The sequence below is a fragment of the Magallana gigas genome, chromosome 2 (assembly GCF_963853765.1).
Source record: "Magallana gigas chromosome 2, xbMagGiga1.1, whole genome shotgun sequence".
Classification (NCBI taxonomy): Eukaryota; Metazoa; Mollusca; class Bivalvia; order Ostreida; family Ostreidae; genus Magallana; species Magallana gigas.
The window spans coordinates 46,393,908-46,419,186 of record NC_088854.1 but is presented as its reverse complement, the minus strand read 5'-3'; the positions used below and the strand labels follow the sequence as shown (position 1 = coordinate 46,419,186).

General features: G+C 33.8%; 2 protein-coding genes across 4 annotated transcripts; one reads left to right on the top strand and one right to left on the bottom strand.

Moving 5' to 3' along the window:
- Positions 1 to 1,328: 1,328 nt before the first annotated feature.
- Positions 1,329 to 21,930, top strand: LOC105340891 (neuropeptide S receptor). Of its 2 annotated transcripts, XM_011447145.4 has the most exons (12): positions 1,353 to 1,761; positions 13,218 to 13,356; positions 14,338 to 14,441; positions 14,971 to 15,064; positions 15,163 to 15,323; positions 15,673 to 15,835; positions 16,095 to 16,199; positions 18,010 to 18,193; positions 18,535 to 20,394; positions 20,594 to 20,674; positions 20,783 to 20,870; positions 21,709 to 21,930. In XM_011447145.4, the coding sequence occupies exons 1-9, from the start codon at positions 1,675 to 1,677 to the stop codon at positions 18,962 to 18,964; spliced, it is 1,467 nt and encodes a 488-aa protein (XP_011445447.3). In that variant the 5' UTR covers positions 1,353 to 1,674; the 3' UTR covers positions 18,965 to 20,394; positions 20,594 to 20,674; positions 20,783 to 20,870; positions 21,709 to 21,930. The 2 variants fall into 2 exon arrangements, with proteins under 2 accessions (XP_019927986.3, XP_011445447.3); XM_020072427.3 differs by lacking the exons at positions 20,594 to 20,674; positions 20,783 to 20,870; positions 21,709 to 21,930 and having other exon boundaries at positions 1,329 to 1,761; positions 18,057 to 18,193; positions 18,535 to 18,784.
- On the bottom strand, positions 21,924 to 23,716 carry LOC105340892 (serine/threonine-protein phosphatase 6 regulatory ankyrin repeat subunit C). 2 transcript variants are annotated; one of them, XM_034448331.2, is made up of 2 exons: positions 23,557 to 23,716; positions 21,924 to 23,386 (listed from the first exon to the last, which is right to left on the bottom strand). In XM_034448331.2, exons 1-2 carry the CDS (start codon positions 23,635 to 23,637, stop codon positions 21,944 to 21,946), a joined length of 1,524 nt encoding a protein of 507 aa, XP_034304222.2. In that variant the 5' UTR covers positions 23,638 to 23,716; the 3' UTR covers positions 21,924 to 21,943. The 2 variants fall into 2 exon arrangements, with proteins under 2 accessions (XP_034304222.2, XP_065932927.1); XM_066076855.1 differs by having other exon boundaries at positions 21,924 to 23,419; positions 23,557 to 23,712.
- Between the last annotated feature and the right edge of the window lie 1,563 nt (positions 23,717 to 25,279).

Below are 25,279 nucleotides of genomic sequence, written 5' to 3'. Positions count from 1 at the left end.
GGCCCGAGAAGTTGCGACTGTAAGACCCGACCCGTCGGGCCTCTATGCCACTTTAAACACATTATAAATGAAAAAAAGAAAATAATGCAGCGTTAAGAGGTAAACAAAGATAATAATTCTTACATAATTTGTAGTGCTGAGTATCAAATGCATCAAACATAATACGAAATACTTGTGAACTAAACGAAAAAAAGGATAGCCGTCATGGCAACACATAACCGATTGCCATATTTGCTTTTAAAAAATTACTCAGCAAACATAATTTAACCTTCAAAAACAAGGGTTGGTACGTATATATTTATGTATTTCAGACTGGCAGCTGGTTTCCGACAATTGGATAAATCTCTTGGACTTTGTATAATTCGAGTCCTGTACAAATTTAAACTGATACAGTCACTCAATTTTTTTGTATGCATGCTGGGCAAGATAGTTCTTTTATAATTGGTTTTATTTTCTTTTGGTCATCGTGATATTTATAAAATTAAAGTTTATATCTTTATTATCATAAAATAATATATTCTCCGCCTACATCAGTGCTTTTTGTGTCATCTAGAAAAAATGACCGTACCGTGACCGGGTTGAGTAGGACCCGGAGGACATTATCATTTTAACGATTGAACAGTTATCTGACTTTAAGCTTTTTGGCTGCAAAAAAGGTCCAGACTTCCATCGTGTTTCCAAAGCATGTACACGTATTGACAAGGCGTTTCATTTTGTCCAGTTTATATAACGCTGATAGGCTTTACCGTTATGTACAATCCGGTCTGCCAAAAGAGACATTATTTTTTTTATGGAAAGTGTTTAGCTCAAGTCGTGACATGTCATTTTAAAACTTCCAATTCAAAAGTATGAGAAATTAAAATCCTTAGCTTATTATAACTTGAAAAAAAATCCGAAACTGGAAAATATAGAATTTGGACTAAGGAAGAGATATTTCTTTAAAATGTGTTAAACCAGTTTAATTTTTATAAAACAATTATCGGTGTTGATCCATAATTTATGATTTTAGTCATCATAATATTTGTCAATGTGCTTGATCAATACTTTAAAAAAAACCCAACCAAAATGTACTGTAAACTGTTCCAATCATAATTAAGAAAGACAGATCAAAGATCCTAACAAATAACCACTGCCTTTATTTTTTCAACCCAGACAAGGAATTTCCGAGGTAATTTCCGAGGTAAGATTTTAAGACATGCCTTCCAAAGGGTAGCCATACAGATGGGTATCAAGACAGTCTGTTCTCTGCCCATCCATCTATCGACTCTCCCCGTAGATCGGAAATCCGATATCTCTTATTTGCGGTCGAGATATTACGGCTATTTCTTAATAACTAAACAATGAAATGAAGTAATACTAATGGCCATCAGTAATAAACTGAAGCTCTTACATTGCCATGGCGGAAGTTGACAGAATAGTGTCAACGACGCCGAGAAGAGTTGTCTCCTAATGCTGGGTTCATTTTAACTGAAAATGAATTTTCTCGCAGTGCTCAATTCTCGAGCTGCAGGGCGTTTGTGTTTATACCGGTACCAATCAATGAAACCTAGCTAGAAAAACAGATCTTTGAAGCACCAAGCCTATGTAGATTTGCATTTCATTGGGGAGGATGTTATAACAATTGCTGTTGGAGAGTTTTGCCTGTATAGCTTGATTAGTGCAAAGGACTTGAATATGGACAAGAGCAATGCAACAAAATTGCTGGATCCGCGAAACCTTTCCGACTCTTTTGGCGATCATAGAGAAGTTTCTTTTTGGCAGGTAAGACATAATTCGACATGTATATGATATAAGTATACATGTAGATATGCATGATAAGAATAACAATGTCCTAGATTAAATTTAGAGGTTAAACTAATTATATTTGGGACTAATATAAATATCATCGATGCAAAAATATTAAAACAATCGTTGGAAAATAACATATAAAAGTACACTCGGATTCTTATCAAATTGGTTATTCAGTGGAAGAAAATGCAGTATCAGCAGCACTTGATTTGTTCCTTGTAAATTACGTGAGAAGAAAGTCAAGAAGATACATGCTTGTTTTCACATAGGCTAAACATTAAAATGATTACATACTCGGAGAGAAAATATTGTCTTCTCTTCAAAGAAAAGTTTTTATAACACTTGAGATTTAAACCTTTCCCGCATCAAGAAACCAGCATGTAACGATATGTTTTTGACATTAATGCACGTTTATAATCAATGCCTCATGCAGTAAAAAGTATTGAAAACCGGAGTTTGATTTGCAATGGTATTAAAAGATGTTTGGTTTGATTGTATACATGTATGATTGCATCAAAATTGATATTTAAAAAACAAAACAAAACGCAGTATCTTTCCAATTGCACGATGACTAGTTTTGAAATGTAATTTACCAGCGAATGAGCAGCAGACCAAAACACCGATACCCCAAAGGTCAAAATAAAATTCCGCTAAAACTATTAACCAAAACTTGTTTCAAAGTGTGTTTGCTTGTGTACTCTTTATAGTTGTGATTAGACAATACGAGGGTTGTTCGGAAATAATTGAGAATTTTACTCTTATTTCATTGGGGAAAAAGATAAACCCTTGAAATTTTACAATAACGTACACCAGGATAGAGTTTATCAATGTAAAATATGTATTGTCCATAGCATGATTAGATCATTCCTGGTAATCTGACCAAATTGCCATCGCCCAGTGACCCGGCGCAACCGAAAACTTACCGCAACGTCATTTTAATTAATGCTTCTTATTGATCCTATGTTTTAAACACCTAACAAACAAAGGGAAATTAGAAATAATTCTTCATTTCTCATCTTTTGTTTACATTTCAAGATGTCAACATTCGCATATTTCCTCCATTCTTGATTTTTGTGGAAAAAAAATCGGGTCATTTCTAACCGATAGTCAAATTACTGTTCTTTCTGATATACATGTATTTCATTTTATCAAATAAAATATACAACATGACTACTTATGTTGTATATTTTATTTGATAAAATGAAATATATCAGAAAGGACGTTACTGTGAAATGTCTCCTGCAGTGATTCTGTGTACATATTTTAGAACTGTTGACATCAGTTAGTGTGTAAAAAGTACTTGATATTCAGTCAGTTTGTCTGAATTCTAGCTAAACAAGTGAAAAAAGACGATAAACTGAAGTTCGTTATCCCTTGCCATCGTATAGTTTTTGTTAAAGCAATTTGGTGGCATTAAAAGGTCTTTTCCAGAATATTTCCATCAATTTGATGTATATTCGCTGCGCCGCCTTGACATACTCTCTACATACTGTCGCTTGGTAACGATATCTGTACCATATCTGTATTTCAACTCAAACACTAGTGAAACTTGATCAAAAGTTAGTCACAATAAATAGCAAAATGAACATATATAATCTGATTTCTTTTAGTATAAGCTGTAAGTTTGCGGACACTTAGATAGACGATGAGTTAGTTTTCTTATTCTTCGAGTTTATGCTTGCGCCGGGTACCCCGACCACCGATTTGTTTATCTACCGTTGTAAACAAAATATTAAACATTTTTTAAATATTACTTTCTTTAATTACATGTATTTCTTAAGGTTTCTTCAATGTTCATGCCAATTTTCACCCTAATTCGTCACTTAGAAAGGGAAATATCCATGTTGTTTTAATAATTTCCAAACAACCCTCGTAATGTTAGTAATGTATTACATTAAAAAATTTTAAAAATTTAAAGAATTTTGAAAAAAAAAATTATAGATAGTTTTAAATTATCAGAATTTTAAATTTTTAATGTGACACATGTATTGTTAAATTAAATCTTACTCGATGCTTCGTGAGAGATTAAAACTATTTGTGATATTTGGTTAGAATGACAATCAAAGTACTGAGGAACTAACGGGAGTTGATTTTGTCGATGTTATTTTGATATGTTATCTTGCATGACAAGTACATGTTGTACGTAATTTAAATTACGCACATTTTTTAATATGAATTTTTGGACTTTTTCGACCAGAATGTCGAGAAACCCCCATATGAATCATGTTAAATAATATTTAAAGATAAAATTAATTCAATCAAACTATGTATCAGTAATAGAAATATTTCTCGAAAATTGTATGGATCCAAGGAATATTGAACTCTAGTCTCGATCAACCAAACGCTCGGCTGACACCGTAAATCTCCGACAAGGATTTACGGAGACAGTCGAGCGTCGAGTTGAACCAGACTATATTGAACTCTGGCGTAGGAATACACACGACTACAAAAAATATTTAAATTGTTCGTACCATTTAAAATCTGACTATTTTCAAGGTACTTATAAAAAGGTTTCCTTGAAAAACAATTCTTTCGCATACATTACATCGAATTCATCAATTATTTTCAAGAACTAAGTCTTGTCAGCAGCAATGATTTGTGCTGAGGTCCAAACACTGTTTCTCTTTCGGTTTGACTGAGTAACTGCATAGGAGAGTTGATTAAAATCAACTCCCCAAAAAATTATATTTTAATGGCCAAACATCAGACCTAGCGTTAAAGTCAACTCTGTACAATAGTATCATTTTTGAGCAGCTATAAACCCCAAAGAGAATATAAACGTTTATATTGATATGATCGTTATTGATAATATTTTCGAAATATCGTTCGTCGCTTTTTTAATATCATGGGAAATTACCAAAATAACGGAGCTTTGGACTTATCCTCGTGATGAACTTTTAAACCGATTTCAGCTGCAACGGTAAATTTTTTGACAAGCACACTACAGATGCTACATGGCATCGGTATACATTGACCTATACATGCATATGTATACGTTATCTATTCAACCATCAAAACCTGCATGCATGTAGACATTATAATATCAAGCAATTATATCATCAAAAGTGTTGCTCTCAATAATCGAAGGCGGGACATATACCGTAGTCTTTCATAGTTGCCAATTAATAATTCGGATTAGTTCTTTTTCATTAATAAAAGAATGTCTACAAATTGCAGAACAATTGCACGAAGTGGGAATTTATTCGGCATATTTCGTTGCCGAGTATTGGCTGCTTTTTTTCGTCAAATTTCCATATATAAGAACAAAGTCATTAACAACATGAATAAAGATGAATCATTCGATCTCCATATAAATGAAATATCAGTAGGTTAGACTATAAAAGATGTACCAGTGTATGGTTCTAGGTTTGTAACGCATATTAGTACACGGATATCAGTCTCTCTTTTGTGGGACAGTATTGCTAAAGTATATTACTTAAAAATAAGTATTAAATAACTTACTTCAATATGCTGATATAACCTTTATTAGAAATAAAAAAGAGATTTGCGTGCAACAGTCTCCTCGTGTGTATTGCGATACACTTTTTAAAAAGTACAGTGTTAATTTCTATGCATATAGCATGCAAAAGAGTGCACGCATGTATATGTCATGCACAGGTCCAGAAAAAAAATTCCAAGGGGGAGGGGGGCGGGGTCCGAGGAATAATTTTGTTTTCGGAGGCCTAGTTATAGAAATTTCATTACAGTGTATGTGAATTAAATTTATATGAATTTTCCAGACCCAATCGAACCCCTCTAAATCAGCACATGTTTCATTTTGAGTTTTGTTGGAAGTAGGATTGAGTGATTGAACGATTGCATGTATGTAGTGTTGATATCATCATGTATACAATTCATCACATAATACTAGTTTTGTCTATTTTGTACACAGAACATTAATTTTGTTATATTGCTGCAAGTATAAACCAAATGAAAAATTATTTAACAACTGCACGGAAGAAGAAAAAGTAAATTTCATATACGTGTAAGATTTGATAGTTATCATTGCATGGGACTCATGATAATTTTGCGCAACATTGTTGGCGTAGCATGACAAATTCTCATTTTTTTCCCAACCGGATTTTTATATAATTCTTTACGTGATTTGAATACAAGTATTTGATGATGCGAGCCATTTTGCTAAAGTAAAACTATATTTTTATTGTTGACGTTTTTTGTGCAACTTTTGCACAAGGATAAGGCTTTTGCACAGTGTCAACAATTGCAACTCCTCAGTGCACATCGTTGTAATTGGGCTTTTACACTATTTTAAACATCGTCGCGCTTTGAGCAGCATTGCATGCGACAACACGCCATCACTGCACCCCTAATTATAAGCAACTCGCTGTATCTGAGACTATCTGAAACTATTTGACTCCGTCTCCATCATTCATTTCGATGCGCCAAGGTAAGTTATTCGCCGAATACGCTGACAACAACCTCACACCACGTGGTGTTTTGCGTTCATACAACACGCGGTCATGCAAATGCAACTTCACAAAGCACGTCATTGAGCTAACACAGTCTTACTCACTCGCCGTCGCGATAACACGAATTCAATGCGCCGTCACATTACACGTTATCGCGCGAAATCGTGACAGTGGGTCGGTAGATCTGATGGGTAATGTGTTGACACCCCCCCCCCCCCCCCCCCGCCTCCTTAAATATGAGCCAAGTTCTAGGTTGTTGTGTTTCCATTACAAACACAGAATATTTAGCATAATATTTTTATCCCAATTACAATTTGAAATGTACAGGACAGCAATATATATGCATACACCAGTAAGTGCCACAACAATAACTGCAGCCCAGAGTATTGCAACTAAGTGGGTCGTATTTAACAGAGCATGCATTGGCACGGCGGATATTTAAAATCTCATTGCACAGTGACAGGTTCTACTGTTTCCTGTTTGTTGACGTAATAAGGACGATAGAAAATCAATTTGGTTAAATTTATATCCATTATGCATGTCACTCTGTAGAGTTCTGATTTAACAATATTGCTTACCTTCGATAGTCGAAATCACAGGAACTGGAGGAAGTTATGCATATTAAACTTATGATCAACATCACCCGCCTGTGCCAAATGTAACTTTCCCTTAATTAACTGAATTAGTTAACTTAATTTTTTGTTCAATTGACGGTTCGATATTTCTTTATTTTCGAATCCTTTATTGTTAGTGGCCTTGTATAAACTGTACACATTATAAGCATTGCGTTTGGCCCGAGAACTTGAATGAATAAAAATTAAAAAATGTACATTAGATACTATATAAACAACATGTTTTTATAACAACAACACACAGATTGTCAATTTTGATAAGCTTATACTGACATACAAGGTAAGTCAGCCTCTTCTCTTTATTCAAAATCACAGTACTTCTCACAAATGGCATTTCATGATAAAAATAAATACGTTACATGCTAACACATGAATAAGTTGCAGATCAATGGAAATAACACATACCGCATTTGTTGCTCTGTTGTTTTTTTTTTTTAAAATTACAATTATTTAGCCTTTCCATCTGTGGCTTCAATCTCTTATTTGATATTAAGTAAATACTTCTCTTTTTAAACATTTTTCTACAAATCTTGCTTAGTTCTTTATCACGTATACAACACCGTTCTTTCACTTTTATGGCATCCTTCCCTCTCTTCATATCCTTTACCTATTTGTTTTCTCTTCTTTTCAATGAATTTTGTGCAAAATGTTCATGATAAAGAAGATTTACCTGCATTTTATTGTTCTTATTTATCAAAACTACAATCATGTATTTCATGATCATCAAAATGTTTGTGTGTGTATATAGATACATATAGTGTGTGTATTACTTTGTTAATAAAAAAAAGGGAAATATATGTACCTGTATGTTCACAGATACCGTATATAATGCTTATTTAGAGCTACTTAGTAACATTATGTTTCAATATTAATACATGTATAAGTAGCCTTAGTCGATTAATATAGACATTATCTATTGGTTTGTTACAATTGTCTCAATACTCAATTCCAGCTATTCTTTTCTCGCCTTTCATTTTCTATTTCTTTTCCCTACATTTTTCCTATTCAATGTTTATGTGTAATGTTAGTGTAGTTGAAAATTTTACCCACCTCTCATTTGTAAAATGACGAGAGCGAGATTAACATAAGCCTTTTGGCTTGTTTCTCAATCTTCTGTGTACTGTCATTTTATAATGTATGATGCAATTCACTAAATAAATATTGTTTAGACTAAAAAGGGAAAAAACTGCATATTGCATGTTTGATTGCTGTCATATATTGGAAATACATGCAATCGATTATATTTGATAGGTTCAAGTGCATGTCAACATCATTATGGTAGATTGTGGTGTAATGAGTGCATCAAAATATAATTTATTTTTTCATGTTGATATAGTTTATGTCAACTTAATTATCCTGCATGTTAAAAATCTGATTTTGTTTTTTGTTGTTTTGAATGAAAATGAACCAAGTCCTCTCTATAAAAACAAGATTTTACACAAAATAAAAGTTATTATTAGGAATACAAGTTTAAATCAACTCAAGAAGAATGGAGATCCCACTTGATGATCAACACAGTTAAACAGCCAACAAAGGGAAAACCTGTCAATGTGACAGCAAACCGGCTTTTCCTTTAAAAATAATCCATTTGTCACCCCTGAATTGATAAACACTACCTATTCAGAGAAATGTGGCCCTCTATATGCAGTATTTTGTCAAACAATAAATAAGTTCAACAGTTGGTATTTTTTCATAAATTATTAGATATCAATACCCAAGTGATATGCATATCAAATATGTACAATTGATCTGAAAAACTTTATCTTTATATCTTGAAAACTGTTTGATGAGTTACCTGTACAACAGGGGTATAAGTACCACGTAAGTAATATTATACGAAAAAATGACTAAGTTCAACATGTGTTCATTCTTTAAAAATAAATTACAAAAAAATCAAAATCCAAGTACACAACATGCAATGTAATATGCACAATTTGATACATGTAAATTTACAACTGATCTGCCAAAAACAAGAAGAAAAAACCCATCTTCCTACAACTGTAAGAGGAGGTGTCCATTCAGTAGAGCAACCGCCCGCCCGCCATTTTCACCACTTCAATAACCGGATTTTTCCTTTGGAAAACCTGGATAAAACTGCTAAGCACTACCCTAGTGCGTTGCTATGTAATGACAGAAGCCATTTTCGGTTTATTAATGTCTTTCGGTAAAATCTCTTTTCTTTACCAATTACGCAGAAACCTTCTTTCATGTTACAAATCCTAACATTCGCGAGACGTGATATCGCCTATATATATACATATTAATTTAGTAAAATCGCAAATTCTTGCAAACACAAAAAATATAAAAGATCAATTGAAATTGTATATAAAGTTTCTTCAATTATAAATGATAATGATCGAGGTTGCACTCAAAAATAAGTATTTACAATTTATCGATCAGAATTTAATAATTAGTAGGAAAACATCAAGTTTTTGGCAGGCTAATATGTTTTTTTTTTTACAATCTCTTCTATGTTTTCAATTTTCCTCCTAGCAATGTTTTATTGATTAAATGTGTTTTGACCGTCACACTTTTATAATTGGTTTCTGTTATTAATGCTTCATTCTAGTAGTTTTTATTTTGATAGCTACATGCATCATATACTGTTTAGTACTAGTGAATCTACGGAAAAAAACCAATATAATAATTTTTTAAAAAAATTTGCTTTATTATTCAGAGCAAGTTATTTTCATTATTCTTATCTGTTTTTCTTATAGAAGTAGGAAAACCATCACAATGAAAATTGTATTTAATAAACAGAAAGATCCGTCTGATTTAATGTTCATAAATAATATGCCAATCAAAATAAGACAGAAACACTTGACACAACAATCGAAAACTGTCCCGAGCAATTTTGAAAAAAGCCCATAAAAATGAATGGAAGTCGTGGACTATTATGCAAGAAATAAGTGTCTTGATTGGACTGGAGGCTCCAAGATGTAAACGGAAGTGGTAAGGGAGTCCTGACGGATGTTTATGCAAACGAGTTTACACACGTGTTCTTGCGAGAGTTTCTGTCCTCATTAGCATCGTCGTCATTCTTGCTATATACCCCGGTACGTGTGTGGTGTGTTTGTGTGGAAGGGTAAATTTGACAACAATTAATTTTGCTATTTTAAAAAAAGAAGAACCTCAAATTGTTAATCTAGATCGAAGCAATTGTAGTTGAACAACCAAAAATACAACAATGATTGTGAAGAGAAATCTCAATAAAAACCATTCTTTGAACATTATTTAGATCAATGAACATTGTTCGCTGAACGCAATTTTCAAGGATTTTGTTGCTGAGTTGATCTGGAAAGACAAATGATGTAAAAACACATTTGATTGATAGTTGAACATATTTATGTACCTTCAAAGAACTTAAATTACAAAATCCACGAAAATACATATGAATATAAATGATACCACATTTGTTTTGTTTTTTGTTTTGGTCATTTTTAAAAAGAATTTATGCACTTTAAAAAAAATGAAATACAAATACGCCGCATTTTAAACACTCAGAGGTTTCACAGAGTATTGTGCAACTATGGCGGCCAACTGGGTTCCCCCACACAAGCTAATCTTCACGTTCATTGCACGCTGGAGAATAATTATTTGCGATACCTGGGTCAAAAAACATGATATGTTTTTTTATGGAGAAAAATATCAAAGATATTGGTTTTTCATTCTTCTTTTTTTTGGAATTCAAATGCAAAGTACCTCTGATTTCTGGAATTCATTTGCCGAAATTATGAAGTAGAATTACTGATAGAATGATATTAATTTGATATAATTCTTAAAAAGAGGAAAACTATACATGCATGAAAATGTTACGACATTCAGTGTTATTTTTAGGAATGTTGCAATATGCTGATCCCAATCGATGCATTTTTATGGGGCGAAAATTCCTATCATTGGATTATATCATAGAGCACGGCCAGAGACTGAAACAGAATTCAAATTGATATCAGTATTGGTTTTCCATACCTGTTAGCGGTAAATCAAATTTCCATTGATTTTGAATTAAACGATATTTTTCACTGAAGTACCGAAAAATGAAATATTGATTATTTGAAGTATAAACTTTGTTAAAAAGGAAGGACTTGATAAAATGTATAAGTATTATGGCGTCTCGTTTAATTATACCGACACCTATGATATCGTCTTTGCTGGCCGAGGATTACTGATAAACTAAGCTTTTCATAAAGAGAAATATGAAGATATATGAGACGTGTAGTGTATCGGAAACCCTTGGCTAGCGAAGACATTATGGCACGAAATCAATGATTCTAAATGAAAAATGACATCAACGTAACTGAATTTTACAATAAAAATCAAGAAAATTATAAAAAAAAAAAAATATATATAATGATAAACGTCCCATCAAGAGCCTTTTGCACACGCTCTGACGTCATCAGATGCGGCCTGTCGGCCAAGAGCCCCTATTCACGAATATGTTTCTATCATTGTGAAATACAGGTAATCCTGAATCACAAGGGAATGAAGATGTACAGAAAACCAGATAAAACCAGATACTTCTGAGGAAGTATTACCGGGGACATACCTTATATTTAGACAATCAGTTCTTTTAAAAAGTCCTTGTATTGAATTTCATTGGACCTATTAAAAATCATCAATTTTTTTATATCCATAGTGTTCGTAAAGTACCCTATGGGTTTTGAAGAAGGCTTTTGAAGTTGCAATTGGATTTTGCTGTCGACTCTTAATTAGTTATTAGATAAAATTGACAGCTTGTGTCTCTACCATATGTGCTCCCCTCGCGGCATTAAATATATACAACTCATTGCCTTATTCACTACTGCAGATTAAAACAATCAGTAAGCTTACTTCATTGATTTTTTTGAAACTTTTAAAAGATTTAAGAAAATCAATGCAAGTCTCGAAAACAAGATGGTAAATGTGCAAGTGAATAAAATAGAACCGAAATAAAGAATTATTTTTATTCATATACAGTGTCCGTTGTTGGTCTCTGATTATAATCAATACAAAATGGAAATGAGTGCATGTTATAAAAAATTGAAACCGAGAGGGATTATTCATTGAAACCTACTGTGGCTAGGAGTTAAGTTATTAATGAGTCTATACGTCAATTGTCGATATCATCGCGAATTTGACAAATTTATGCTCAATATTATGTATACTATGAATCACATTGGAATTGCAGATACTGTTATTTTTTTGTGATTCATGGGGATATGAAGGCAGCGACATTGCCGAAAAAAGACACTACCAGCGTTATTGGGTTATTTTTTCTGCAATGATCGCCACCTTCATAACTCGCATGAACCATCAAGGAAAGTATTTTATTGTTTATATTTACATCTTTTTGTAATAAATTATTAATTCAATCATAAAAAGTATAGGTAAAAATAACTATATAGTCTTCATATATGAGAGTTTGAGTCTGATATCATCATGATTATTTCGTGTAGTCTGTTATTTTTTGTTAGGTTGCTGAAGGTTTCGACCAATCGATAAATTGGTTAGAATTGGATCAAGTAGCTTAAAATTGCATCCCTGTTAGTTTCCATATCGCTGTGAATTACAATGTATTACAGAGAAAACCCAGAATTTTTTGTAAATCTAAACTATATTTCAATTTACTAATAATATTATCTTATTTATATTATTTAGTATGTGTATTATGTAAAGTTGCAATAAAACTCATAAGTTTAAGGTGATGAGATTTAAATGAAGCGACTTTGGAGGATCGATTTAGTTTTTTCTCACTATATCACCTCAATGACGCGTCAGATATTGGTTGAATTTCACAGAATGACAATGAAAATCACTTTTAGATTGTACAGTGAAATAGCTATCAACTTGTTTTCAAAACCTATATACAAATAAAATAACCTTTATGAGAGCCATGATCAATCAGATAGTGTTGTCTGCATGGGCCTCAAATGGTTGAGGTTCAATAAGGTTTCGATACATTAATCGGGAAAATCCCACGGCTTTTAAGATTAAGTGTATAAGAATTACAATCTAAGTAATGAAGAAGGGAATACACACATTAAAACCTTCATTTATCTGCAAATTCTTTTGCATATCTTTTGCATCAGCTGCTTCTGGTAATATGTGACTGCTGTTGTGCAATTTGTTTATCAAATTATAAAGGGCATTTCGGGCATATTGATGCATATAGACTGAGTAATGTCGCCATATTGCATTTTAGTACGTATTTATGACATATATATTGAGGAATATAAATCAGAATTGGTACCTTATAAACTTAAATGCAACTAAAAAAGTAATGACCGGTAGAATGATATTTAATCATTCTTTGAATGTATCATTACAAATTTCCCCTGATGCACATATTTGTTAATTTGGTTGTGTGTTTTTTGTTCACTTCTTGTAGGTCCCTCAGTTAGTTATGCTGACGTCACTGTTTCTGCTGATCGTCGTAGGCAATGGATGTGTCCTGCTGTCGCTGATATATTCCGAAAATGGCATAAAGACCCGGATGAACTTCTTCATACTGCATTTAGCGATAGCAGGTGACGTAGGAAAAAAAATTCATACACAGTGATAAGTCGCTGTCTCATTCACTCACTGTTCTCTCTCTCTCTCTCTCTCTCTCTCTCTCTCTCTCTCTCTCTCTCTCTCTCTGCAAACATTGATTTCAGCAATAGTTTGCATTCTGTTATGAAATATTGATATCCCTTGTATACTAGTATTTTTCTCTCTCCATTTTTTCCTTCCATTTTCTTAACAAATATGATTGCATTCATAGAGCCACTGTCAGAACCATATCATGATTTAACCAGTTTCAACATAACATATAAATTATCTAATGTAAATGTTTACGCAATCCTTGAAATTAAAAAAAATTGCCTTTAAACGCATTATTGGGTATTGATCAGTTTATTAAAGCAAAATATTTGCTAAAAAAAATAAATGTTTACAATGTTGAAATGAATGGTGTGGTAAAACCTTTGATGTTGACTTTGCACTGAATATTTCGAATCGATCAAAGCCTAACTACATTAAAATTAAAAAAATCCTTTCTTTGATAGTTTATACTAGTCTTTCAGAAAGAATTAACATGCGGGTTAGCTCCTCCATTTTCAAAAAATTAAGGATCAATTAATTGTTATGTTGTGCATGCACATTCTCTTGATTTATTTGAAAATCGAAGAAAACTGTAAAGATAAACGATAAATTGCTTCCCTTGACGTTAGATAGACTGAAAGCATATTAAAGGGTAGCTGCAGAACCCAGCACCGTCGGGAAAATTAGGGTTGAATTGAACTAATTTGATAACAGATTTCAGCATACATGGAACACAGTGAAAGGGTATATATGTCAACATGAATTAATATTTAAACATTTTATTCACATTTTAACCGAAAAAATATAACAATATTGTAAGCACGGCACTTTTTGATGTTTTTATTTAGAATTGAATACATGTAAAATTACAGTTCAACACCTTTAACTGTATGTTTCTTTCACCATGCACTAATTAATCCTTGCAGATCTTCTGGTTGGTTTGGTTATAGTCGGACACGATATTGTGGAAAAGGTGCAGATAGATTTTAATGGAGGTTCATTTCTCTGCAAATTACTGCAATACATTAAGGTACTGTAAATCTGCAAACTTCATGATTCAATCAGCTCGTAAAATCAACGAAATTCAAAGCTCGCTTGATAATTGGAACCATATATTTTGTCACTTTATAAAAGAAATGTGAATATTAAGCAGATATGCACAATTTAAGCATACTTTAACGGTGACATAAATCACTCTTGTAAGATACAATGGACTTGCGTCGCAGTCTGAGTTATCCCTCTTTTAACAAACCGATTAGAGCCAAGACCAAGACCATGGACGTTTGGTACTTTTGTCAAACAGCAATATGACGTAGGCCTTTTAATTTCAATGTCGTTCAATTGGTTCTGTTTGAAATCTGCATTTGTTTGGCTATATTATTATGCTGTTCATTTAATCTTTGCAAATTTTGCTTGAAACCTGCGTCATTTTCAACTTGTTTTGATGCAAAGGGTATTTCATTACATTACACCGCGAGTCAAAGGTTTTGTTAAAATGGATTTTGTTAAAATGTCTCTATATAATAAATGAATAATAGCATATGAACACTATTTTGAAGGTAGTGGTGATATACTCCTCCACGTACGTGTTGGTGTCTATGAGTATTGACAGGCTTGATGCCGTGGCCAGACCAATGAGATTCTCTCGCAGAGGTCAGTAAGAGACCAACGACTTTTTTTTATTATATCAAATCCAACTTTACAATTTTCTGGTTATATCGGACGACATAATTTGCAGTGTGTTTTTGTAGAGTTCAGAGCGAAGGTCCTGATTGCAGCGGCTTGGATTCTCTCATTTGTTTTTGCACTACCAATCCTTGTCCTGTTTGATGTCACAGACGATAATGTCACCTATCTCGACAAAACCGTCACCTTGTGTGATCCGGATTTCAATCATATACACGGACCAAAGGTGAAAGTCATATTTACAAAACTTCGGACTTTCTTGCATCAACACAAGTTGCAAATGACGCTGGTCTAAAACGATATGGGCACAAATTACGAAGACACAGCAAGCGCTGCACAGATCTTGTTGATTTTACTGAGCCATGATTGATTAACAATGACGTAGACAGGTCTACGTCACGACAATCTAGGTCTAGTTAAAATGACTTATGTATCTGCCTTCATCGGTCTTAAAAACATGTACTCGGCATGCCATGAACTAAATTATGGAATGCCAATTTGACATCAATATTTCATAACTAATGATCGCCCGATTTTTAATGGTGCTTTGTATAACTGATCTATATTCATTACAGATTTATATGACCCTTATAGCACTGGCGGCCTTTATCATCCCCACTCTAATAATTATGGTATGCTATTGCTTCATCATCGCCGTTATCTGCCGCAATGACGACGACGCACAGAGAGAACGATCCAACTGGACGTTTGAAAGACAAGAAAGTTTGCTTAGTAACGGTATGTCTAGAAAGTTTTCTCACTCTATAGTACATGTGCGGATTTGTAAAATTTTTCAAATGGAGTGATGGGGGTCGGGGAGGAATTATAATTTTGTTTGTCCGGGGGAGGGGCTTAGTTTTTGGTCATCATAATGTGAATTTGATGAGTTTGAAGTTAGACCCCCCCCCCTCGCTAAATCCGCACATGATCTAGGTATGTAAAGGAGTTAGAGATACTGCTTATCATTTATCAATAACGTTGCTTCATTTCTTGACAGTGACCGTAGATTCGTCTCGTGGTTATTCGTTGGGAAGACACAGAAACCCTATCATCGAACGAGCCAAAGTCAGGACCGTAAAGATGACGGTCTTCATTGTTTTAGGTAAATTGAGTCGTTAAAATGACAGGTGGCCATAATTCGACTATATTGATTTCTATTACACAAAGAGCTTTGTGTACAGATATAGGAAGTTATTAGAATATTAAACCCAATTTTAATTTCGAATTTTCGTTTAAATTTTTAAGCTAGATCTACATACAAATGTGTGCGTGTGGTCTGCTAAAGGTTCAAGGACAAAGCGATTTTAAAGTACGCTTTCCTACTCATATTGTAATATCTTTAACTTCATCTCCCTGATGAAATCTTTTGCCTTCAGGGAAGAACAACGATTAAAACAATTGACCTGGCTTTTGTAATATCATAATAGTACCAGTATTTAAGTACTTTTGAAATTCGGATTTACTTTACCCCTGCGTTACTACATTTTATATCCTCTCTCTCTCTCCCCCTTCTCTCTCTCTCTCTCTCTCTCTCTCTCTCTCTCTCTCTCCCCCCCTCTCTCTCTCTCTCTCTCTCCCTCTCTCTCTCTCTCTGTCTCTCTCTCTCTCTCTCTCTCAATTTAGTAATTTAGACACACACAAACATATCGTTTTTGCGCCTCATTTTACATAATTTTGATATGTTTTGAGTGTAATAAAAACACTTTAACTTGTGAAAATCAGTCGTAATCAATAAATAACCAGAGTTAAAGGAAATGTTTCATAGAATTTTCCCACTTTGATTAAGACACATCCAAAGTAAAACACAATTATCATAATTAAAGGACCAGTAAGAAAAGAAGTGCCATTACTGTTATTAGCAGCCGATGCTGTCTTTTGATAAAGTAAGATTTCTCCATTGATGTTTTTCAACATACCATCTGATCAGTGCAAAAATATACATAAAACAATTATATGTAGGAGCAAAATGAACACCTATACATTATGAACAAAATATGTTACTATTATAAGCTTGAAGAAAATGAAGAGAATTAGTTTTTGATATATTATAATATCTATCGTAATAAAATAGTTATAGACTATTGATATCAGTCAGTACCTGCATGATGAAAGAGTATCAACCTCGGACTTCGTCCTCGGCCGATATACTCCCATCAGGTCTATAAAACCATGAATTGACCGATATCAAAAGGCTATGATTGTATAATATACACTGTTATGCAGTAGCTTTGGTAAATGAACCTTGCATACCGGCCTGGATAGCTTATGAATAGATCACCTGACTAGGAATAAAGGGGTCCTGAATTCGATTCAAGTTTCAGCTACACACTCTGTATGTTACAAAAAGTGCCATCGATCGTTTGACCAGCCTTTCGAATTGTCAGAAATCCGAGCCAGGGTTAAATTTTTGCCGGGTCCAAATACATTATATGTTTTTGAAAAATGAAATAGAAAAACAAATCTTCAAAAATGTTGGTTCCCTCAAATATAATTATTTTTAAATTTTGATTTATTAATATTATAATACTTCAATCATATCTGAAAGTATTTTTTGGAATGACTATGTGAAAGTATACATGTATGATAGGCGTACAGAAATAGGAAAATTGTATAGTATAAATATAATGCAACATTTGTATTTTTTATATTTGCATGTATCAATATGCAATCTAATTGTATTTTTTATATTTACATGTATTAATATGCAATCTAATTAAAACCAGCTGTTCTGATACGCTACGGCTCTCGTATCATAACATTTGATTTTAATCAGATTGATCAAAATGTTGAAACCCCCCCCCCCCCCCAAAAAAAAAAAAACCAACCCAAAAAACCGTAAAGAGACAGCCCAAAATATCCAAAAATTTAAATCATGTTAATTTCTGATTGGTTTATATTTGTATATATTTTAGCATTTATTATCTGCTGGTGCCCCTACTTTGGGTTCATGCTTTACCAGGTGTACGTTTCGGGGACACCCCACACCAGCACAATGAGGGCTGTCACATCCCTGGTCAGCAGCCTCTCCCCGCTCAACTCGGCAGTCAACCCGATCATCTACGGAATCTTCAGTACCAGGATCTGTCGAAATCTAAGGTCACTACTGCTTACAATCACATTTTCTAATGTATTCATCGAGAAAAGTGAACGTTTTTAATACAATGTTTAATGTCAAAATATAAGGGCTCAAAAATTAAAAATTTAGAATTTACTGGATGGGTGTGAATACAAAACTTACACGACATGAAAACCATCAAGAATACCATTATGAATTTTAAGTTTTTCTTTTATTTTTATAGTTTGATAATATTTTGAATAATCCAACATATAATATTTAAGAAAAAGTAATAACATGTAATTAACAATTAAGAAAAACATTCATCAAGGCCGGTGATTCAGAACAGCCTGTTCAGTATATAATTTCTTTTCTCTCGCAGACGTGTGCCATTTTTGAAACATTTCGTGTGTTGTGGGCGACACAAGCGCCGCTTCGGGAGCAGAATGTCGCATACCTCACAAGTCGAAGGTGTTTTTCTGAATGACGTTTCTTCTCTGAGGCGTCGCCAAATGTCGGGATCGAGGTGGAACTCCGATCCCGACCAACGGAATTCCAGGAGAACAAATAGACCCCTGTTACACAGGTGCTCCTCTCTTTCGATTGAGCAGCCAAAACAGGAAGTTCCGTCAAATAATCACTCCCAAACGTGTAGGTTGACGTGTAAAGCGAGGAATGGGAAAGTTAGTTTGAATAGAACAGACGAAAAAAATAGAAGGTGCATTCCTTTGCTGCACCGCGAACTCTCCGTGGAAGACGGCGAAATACTACGATCTTACACTGTAGTAAAACAGATGTCAGACGAAGTGTAAAGACGCGTTTATCTTATATTCCATTTGAATTTTGTGTGTTTTAATTATGTGAGATAGAGTAGATTGGATGTGCATTGAATCATAAATGCAATGGTACGTTGAGAGGAACCGCTGGCGCAGAATGCATCATTTTGCATTTTAAATGGGATTTCGTGTTGTGTTTGCATTGAATTTTTTTTATAACAAAACAAATTTATGCCCGCGAAAGGAAAATCTAAGAAAAAAGTTGATATTTTTAAAGGGTTCTTAATTTAGAGATAAAAAATGAGTGTTAAATGTCTCTGTCATTTTAATATAACATAAAAAAGAAACCCGACCTTGAGAGAAAACATTATCAAACTCGTTCGTATTTATAAACAATAAAATGTTTTTTGTTGGTTTATGTGCGCGAACTGTTGTAAAAACACGGGTTATTCAACGTTTTATTCTGTAAAGGTTGTAACCAATTAACGTCATATCAACCAAGAAAGAAAACATGTTTACATGAAAATTTTCTTATGTGACGTTATTTCAAGAAGAAAAAGTGTGTAAACTATCGTTTTAGATGAGTCTGTTACATACGGTACTAGATAAAAGGAATTGATCTGTGCGCTGCGTTGAAGAAAGAAGAAGCTAGTCTAAGGTCTAGAAATTTGGTCTTGATAAACCAGAAAATACAAATTTATTAAATTCAAATTGTTAATGATAAAGAAGCGGTAATTGCAGGAAAAAAAACGACGTTGTATATTTTTCTTGCAGTGAGCGCGCATAATAACCGCAAAAGTTTACCAGTAAAACTTCATGCAAATTCTTAGAGCTACCGTATTATACGCGGACATATAAGTCTGGTGGTGTCCCTTCCAAAGTTTAGAAAATGCTCAAAATTTTTGCTGGATAGAACTAGCTGTAATGGACCTCACTGAACAGATATTTGCCGAACAAGAAAAGTACAAGAAACGTATGCAAACGAAGAAATAAAACGCGTGTTGTCATCAGTTGGACATGCAATCGAAATCTGTTGAGCTTTGACAGAGCCATAAGCATACATTGACTGTAAGCTCTTCGTATATAAATGTATACCCATAATTAAAAAGTTCTTTCGGTATACATGAAAAGAGCTTGCAGTCAAAGTAACTTAATTCCTGTGGACACATTTAGATCATTTGATTAACAATATTACGTATGCATGTTTATGTTTACATTTATAGAGAATCGTATCTTTATGGACGATAAACACTGTATTTAAATTAGCTTATCAGAATGGTGAATCGAAATTTTGATTTGTCCACGGTAAAAATAACATCGCTGGTTTTATGACACCGCTGAAGGAAATTCACAACTAGCTTTGATGTGCTCGTATATAATGGACAACATATTATCGACTTTCCCTTACTTTACTACGCCTGTACAAAATGAAGCTTTTCAAGACCTTGTTGGGACTCATTTTGGTGGTAAATACTGTTATCTTTGTATTTTTTTAAACGACATTCCATTAAGTATTATTAATAAGCAAATGAAAAAAATAATAATGATATGTTAAAAAAAACCCAAAAAACAAAAAACCCTTGTTATATTGACTTATGCAAAAAAAAAATTAAAATTATCAAAATAATTATTCTAAATGTATCAATGTCTTCTTTTTTCAATTAGAGTTATCTTTTAATATTGGAAACTGATGCGATGTCCTTGGCTGATAGAGGGCGAAAGCTAATGGAGTTCCCTGGAATATGTGTAAGTTCTGTATAGTTTAAATTACTGCAATATAAGACCTGCCAAAATCCTAAATCATTTATTGGGTTTTCTGCAATAAGATATATGCATGTATTTCTGATATGACAGATGGATTGTGGGTATTTTGTTCCCAACATGCACTGCGATCTGACAGTTCCCTGCACCAAAGACACCTGTAGGAAAGAGTGTATTGATGGTATGTTTGAGAAAAAAAACCCATTTTATTTAATCTTTGCGCACATTTTTGTGCACGTAGTCATGGTCATTTATTTTAAACAATGCAATAAATAACATTTATTTAAATTAAAAATGCAAATATACTAAACATATTAAAACATAGAAAGTCAAGAGAGCTCACGATCAGTATGCTTTGTACTACTGCTTGCATCTGGTCTACTTTAATTCTTCTGAGTAACGAGACTTGCATGACGAGTTTGCATGGGATGGTTGACTATGAATTGCCATTTTGAAAAAAAAGATAAGTTTGGCACCTTACAAATTGAATCGTAACCATCCCTGACAAAGTAGGAAACACCCTATGATGAATTTGTCCTTTAAATGTTAATTACTTCACCTTATCTTGCTTCCTTAAATTAAAAAGTTTTTTGAGTGATTTTTAACTTTGCGAAACAGAAGGAGTACAGGAGAATACAATTAACTAGTGAATAATATACTAACGAAGCTATACTAGTGTCCTTTCTGACATAAATTATTTTTCAAATACTAGTAATATCTGCAGTTGCAGATGAACATAATTCTGTACATTGCTTTAATACGTGTTGTGATAATTTCTTATGCGTTGATAATTTGAACATATCTTATGTTTTTATCGTACGTACGTTTATGACTACCAATCAGTGCATGCAAAAAGTCATTAGATTTTAATTGATTTAATTAATTTCACGTCTACAGTGTGCTACCTTTATTTTAATTTCACAAACTATTACGCAATTAAGATTTCAGTAAATTTAAACAATAAGATAAATGTAGATACTATTATCAACCAATTATATTTCTTGTCTCTTGACTCAAAGATGGTCCGCAAGTAACTGGAAGCCGGCCCACTGAGTGCGATTCACAACAAAACACGGATCCAGACACTTACAAATGTTGGTGGGACAGCGCATGCGCTGCAAACGAGAGATGCTGCATCACGGATACCGGAAGTTACTGTAGCTCCTTAGCGGTTTTGTTTTAACGTTTCTCAACAAACGATGTTGTTTACATGTAATGAATCCAAATAAAAATAATTCGATGATTTTTTTGTCTTTACAAATGAAACAAAAGATATGATTTTAGAAATGGAGGCAGAGGTAACCTCTGAACCTTGCTGGGAAGACACGTACCAAGCAATGTCTGAATTGACACCCTGATGAGATGCTTGAGATCTCGTGGTCTATTACCAAATGTTACTAGGTGTTCTTTGACTTCTGGTGCTAACAAATCATGGTTTTTGATGGCGTCCACATCGAAATAAAACGCCGCGTCTACCATCAAACGAAATATATCATCTTTCGTTGAAAACTTCTTCACTAAGGACAATATTCCATGTGGGTCTCTCACATGCATCATGCCCCTCGTTCCTCTAAAACTAACTTTTGCACCATATCTAATAAGAAGGGAAACAATTTCAAAGTCCGCCTCTTCCTCGTTGAGTTTGAGATATTCTGTGAGAGGCGGTAAGTACGGGTGTGTGTAGCTGACACGGTCCGATAGGGCATTTACATCGGCACCATTTTTAAGAAGTACCTCTAGCAATTGTCTCCTATTTTTCAGACCTTCTGTACCGCATACTAACATGACCGGCGTGGCGTAGCTTTCTGTTCTTTCGTTGACGTCACTTCCGTAATCTAGCATCAATTTGCATATATCCACGTGATCTTTCAAAATTGCCTCATGTAAAGGACTGTATCTGTAATTCTCTGACCTAAATCGCGACGCTCCATTTTGAAGTAAGATTTCTGTTATTTCTAAATTACCTACTTGAACTGCAAAGTGAATAGCTCTTTTTTGTTCAAAGCGAGGTGGACATTCTACGTCCAAGTCGGCTCCATGTTTTATAAGAAATTTCAGCGCCTCTACATTTTGTTCCCTGCAAGCTTTCATGAGAGGAGTGATACCACATCTATTACACGTATTTGGGTCCGCGCCATGGTCTATCAAAAGTTTCAAACATTGGAGATGATCTAATGGAACCAAGTTAATCTCATATCCCATGAAATATTTATTGCCCGAACGAGCCCCGTTTTCCAGAAGAAGTTGAACACATTCAATGTGATTGTGGTCTATTGCAATGTTCAGTGGCTCAAGAGTCAGGTACCCCAACGCTCGGGTAGATTCTTGAACGTTCTGGTCATCATCAGAGCAGAAATTAATTGTGGCTCCATTTTCTATCAACGTTTTCATGACGTCATGGTAGCCCTTTCTTGCGCAAATATGTAGAGGTGTGTAACCGATATCGTCTGTCAAGTTAACATCGGCGCCATTTTGTATAAGAAAACTGACAAATTCCTTTGAATTGACAAATGCTGCATAATGCAATGGCCGGAGACCTTTCGACACTTTCCCATTAACTTCTGCCCCACCTTTCAAGATCAATTCGAGGTCGTTTAATGGAAGTTGGTATGTTATGGCATCCGCTAACAGGCGCTGAAGACTCTCCGTTGTCCATTTCTCCGAGTCGGATTCTTTCGAATCTGCGGCGTTGGCTTCCTGTATTACAATAGACGGCATCAATAATAACTACTGCAAAAAATTATCATAGTTCGCTAAGCTGTAGCTACATATCAAACAAACTCTAATCCGACTTATACTTTTAGACAATTAGTTTAAAAAATTAAAAATTACAGTCATGAAACAAACAAGCAAAACAAAAGATGTACCTTTTTGCCTTCCATGTTATCGTCTGCGGCAGAAAAATCCTGAAATACCCCTTCGTCGGCCTCCCCAGGATCTCTTTGCATACAGCATCCACAGAGAACACAAGCTAAATCTTATCATTATAATTTCTTGTAGTACACAGGAATGTGACGTACATATACTTGGCAGCTCACAACGTGCATGCACGTGTGTGTATATCAGTGTAATTAATACCCATTGTAACACGTATAAACTATGTATATATTTACCGATAAAATTGTAAGAAACAGTCGAACAGAAAAATACTAGGTTCATAGTTCCATGGAGTATCAATCCTCGATACTTTTGTCTTTGATGAATAAAGTCAAGCTTCCGTTGAAAATATTTCTGGGTACACCAGGAGATGTAATGAGTAACCATATTTAACTCATTTACAGTGGAACATGACCACCCTAACCCAAACCCTCTTAACCCCCCCCCCCCCCCCAAAGTTTGTCGCAATTACATGATGAAAGACCATAATTAAAATTTTAATGAAATAAACAGAAAGACAGGGCAAATAAAGTTATTTGAAACTTGATTTATATAATCAGTATCTTTAAATAAGAATATTGGTTCAATACCAGTAAACTTCCGGGGAAAACTAAACATATTCCACTCAGTTCTAAACCCCGTTGTTGTCCACATAGTGTTAAAGTGACAATGAAAATGTCTTGGAGGGAATTGTATGTGTTATACGTAACTATTAGTGTATGTCATAGTGTGTATATACGTCGCAAATCACCAAGTATTATGCTGAAACTGTGATTCTGTGACCGTAGTAAAAAAAAAATGTTAAATTATAAATTATAACGTAATAAAAAGTGTATGTTCCTTATTATAGTTGCATTGATAATCTGTGACGTCCAATGCAATGTTTACTTGCATCACACGTCAAACCTGATCACGATGCATGAGCTCAAGTAAACGTCATCACGCGGTCTTGAATTGATACAGGCCTATACATGTATTATTGTTTGATTTAAAGAAACTTTCAAATTTACCTTATCAATTTAATATGTACTCTTGAAAAATAATCGTTTTAAAATTCAAATATATCTTATCTAAAAAAAGAGTTTTCTCGGCATAGTTTCTAGTCGCAAAGCACACAAAATGGTATGTTCTATGAATGTTTCATCTTTTATTCAAATCAATGACAAAGAGTGTAAATAATGGCTATAAAGCGAGGATACAAACATATTCGATACAGATTCATAAACGTCAAATAAATATAACGCTAGCCTAACACGCGCGGTATTCAATTTGTCCGCACGGCCTGGTGTGTCAGTTTAGTACCGACATTATCCAAAGCTCAAAGGGGCCTGGTCACGATTTGGTAAAATTTTAGTGTTACATTTGAATTTTTGACAATGCTTTAGTAATGCATTTCTAACGACCAACAAAAATTTAAGTCGTAAAGTTACATGTATAAGCAAGATACAAAGCTAACAATTCTTTGTTATATTTATAAACAAGGGTGATGTTATATTTTCAAGTTGTTTACATTGGTTCAATATATCACAATTAGTTCTTTTTAAGAAGATTTTTCTTTTTGCTAATTCGTTTTGAACAGTTTCTAGTGTCTGTTACATTCAATCATTTCAGGTGTAACACTCGAATTTCTTTTCAACATTCTTAATGTATTTAAAAACATTACCTGATGAAATGTTTAAAAAAAATCATCATCTCATCATCTTTTTTATCATA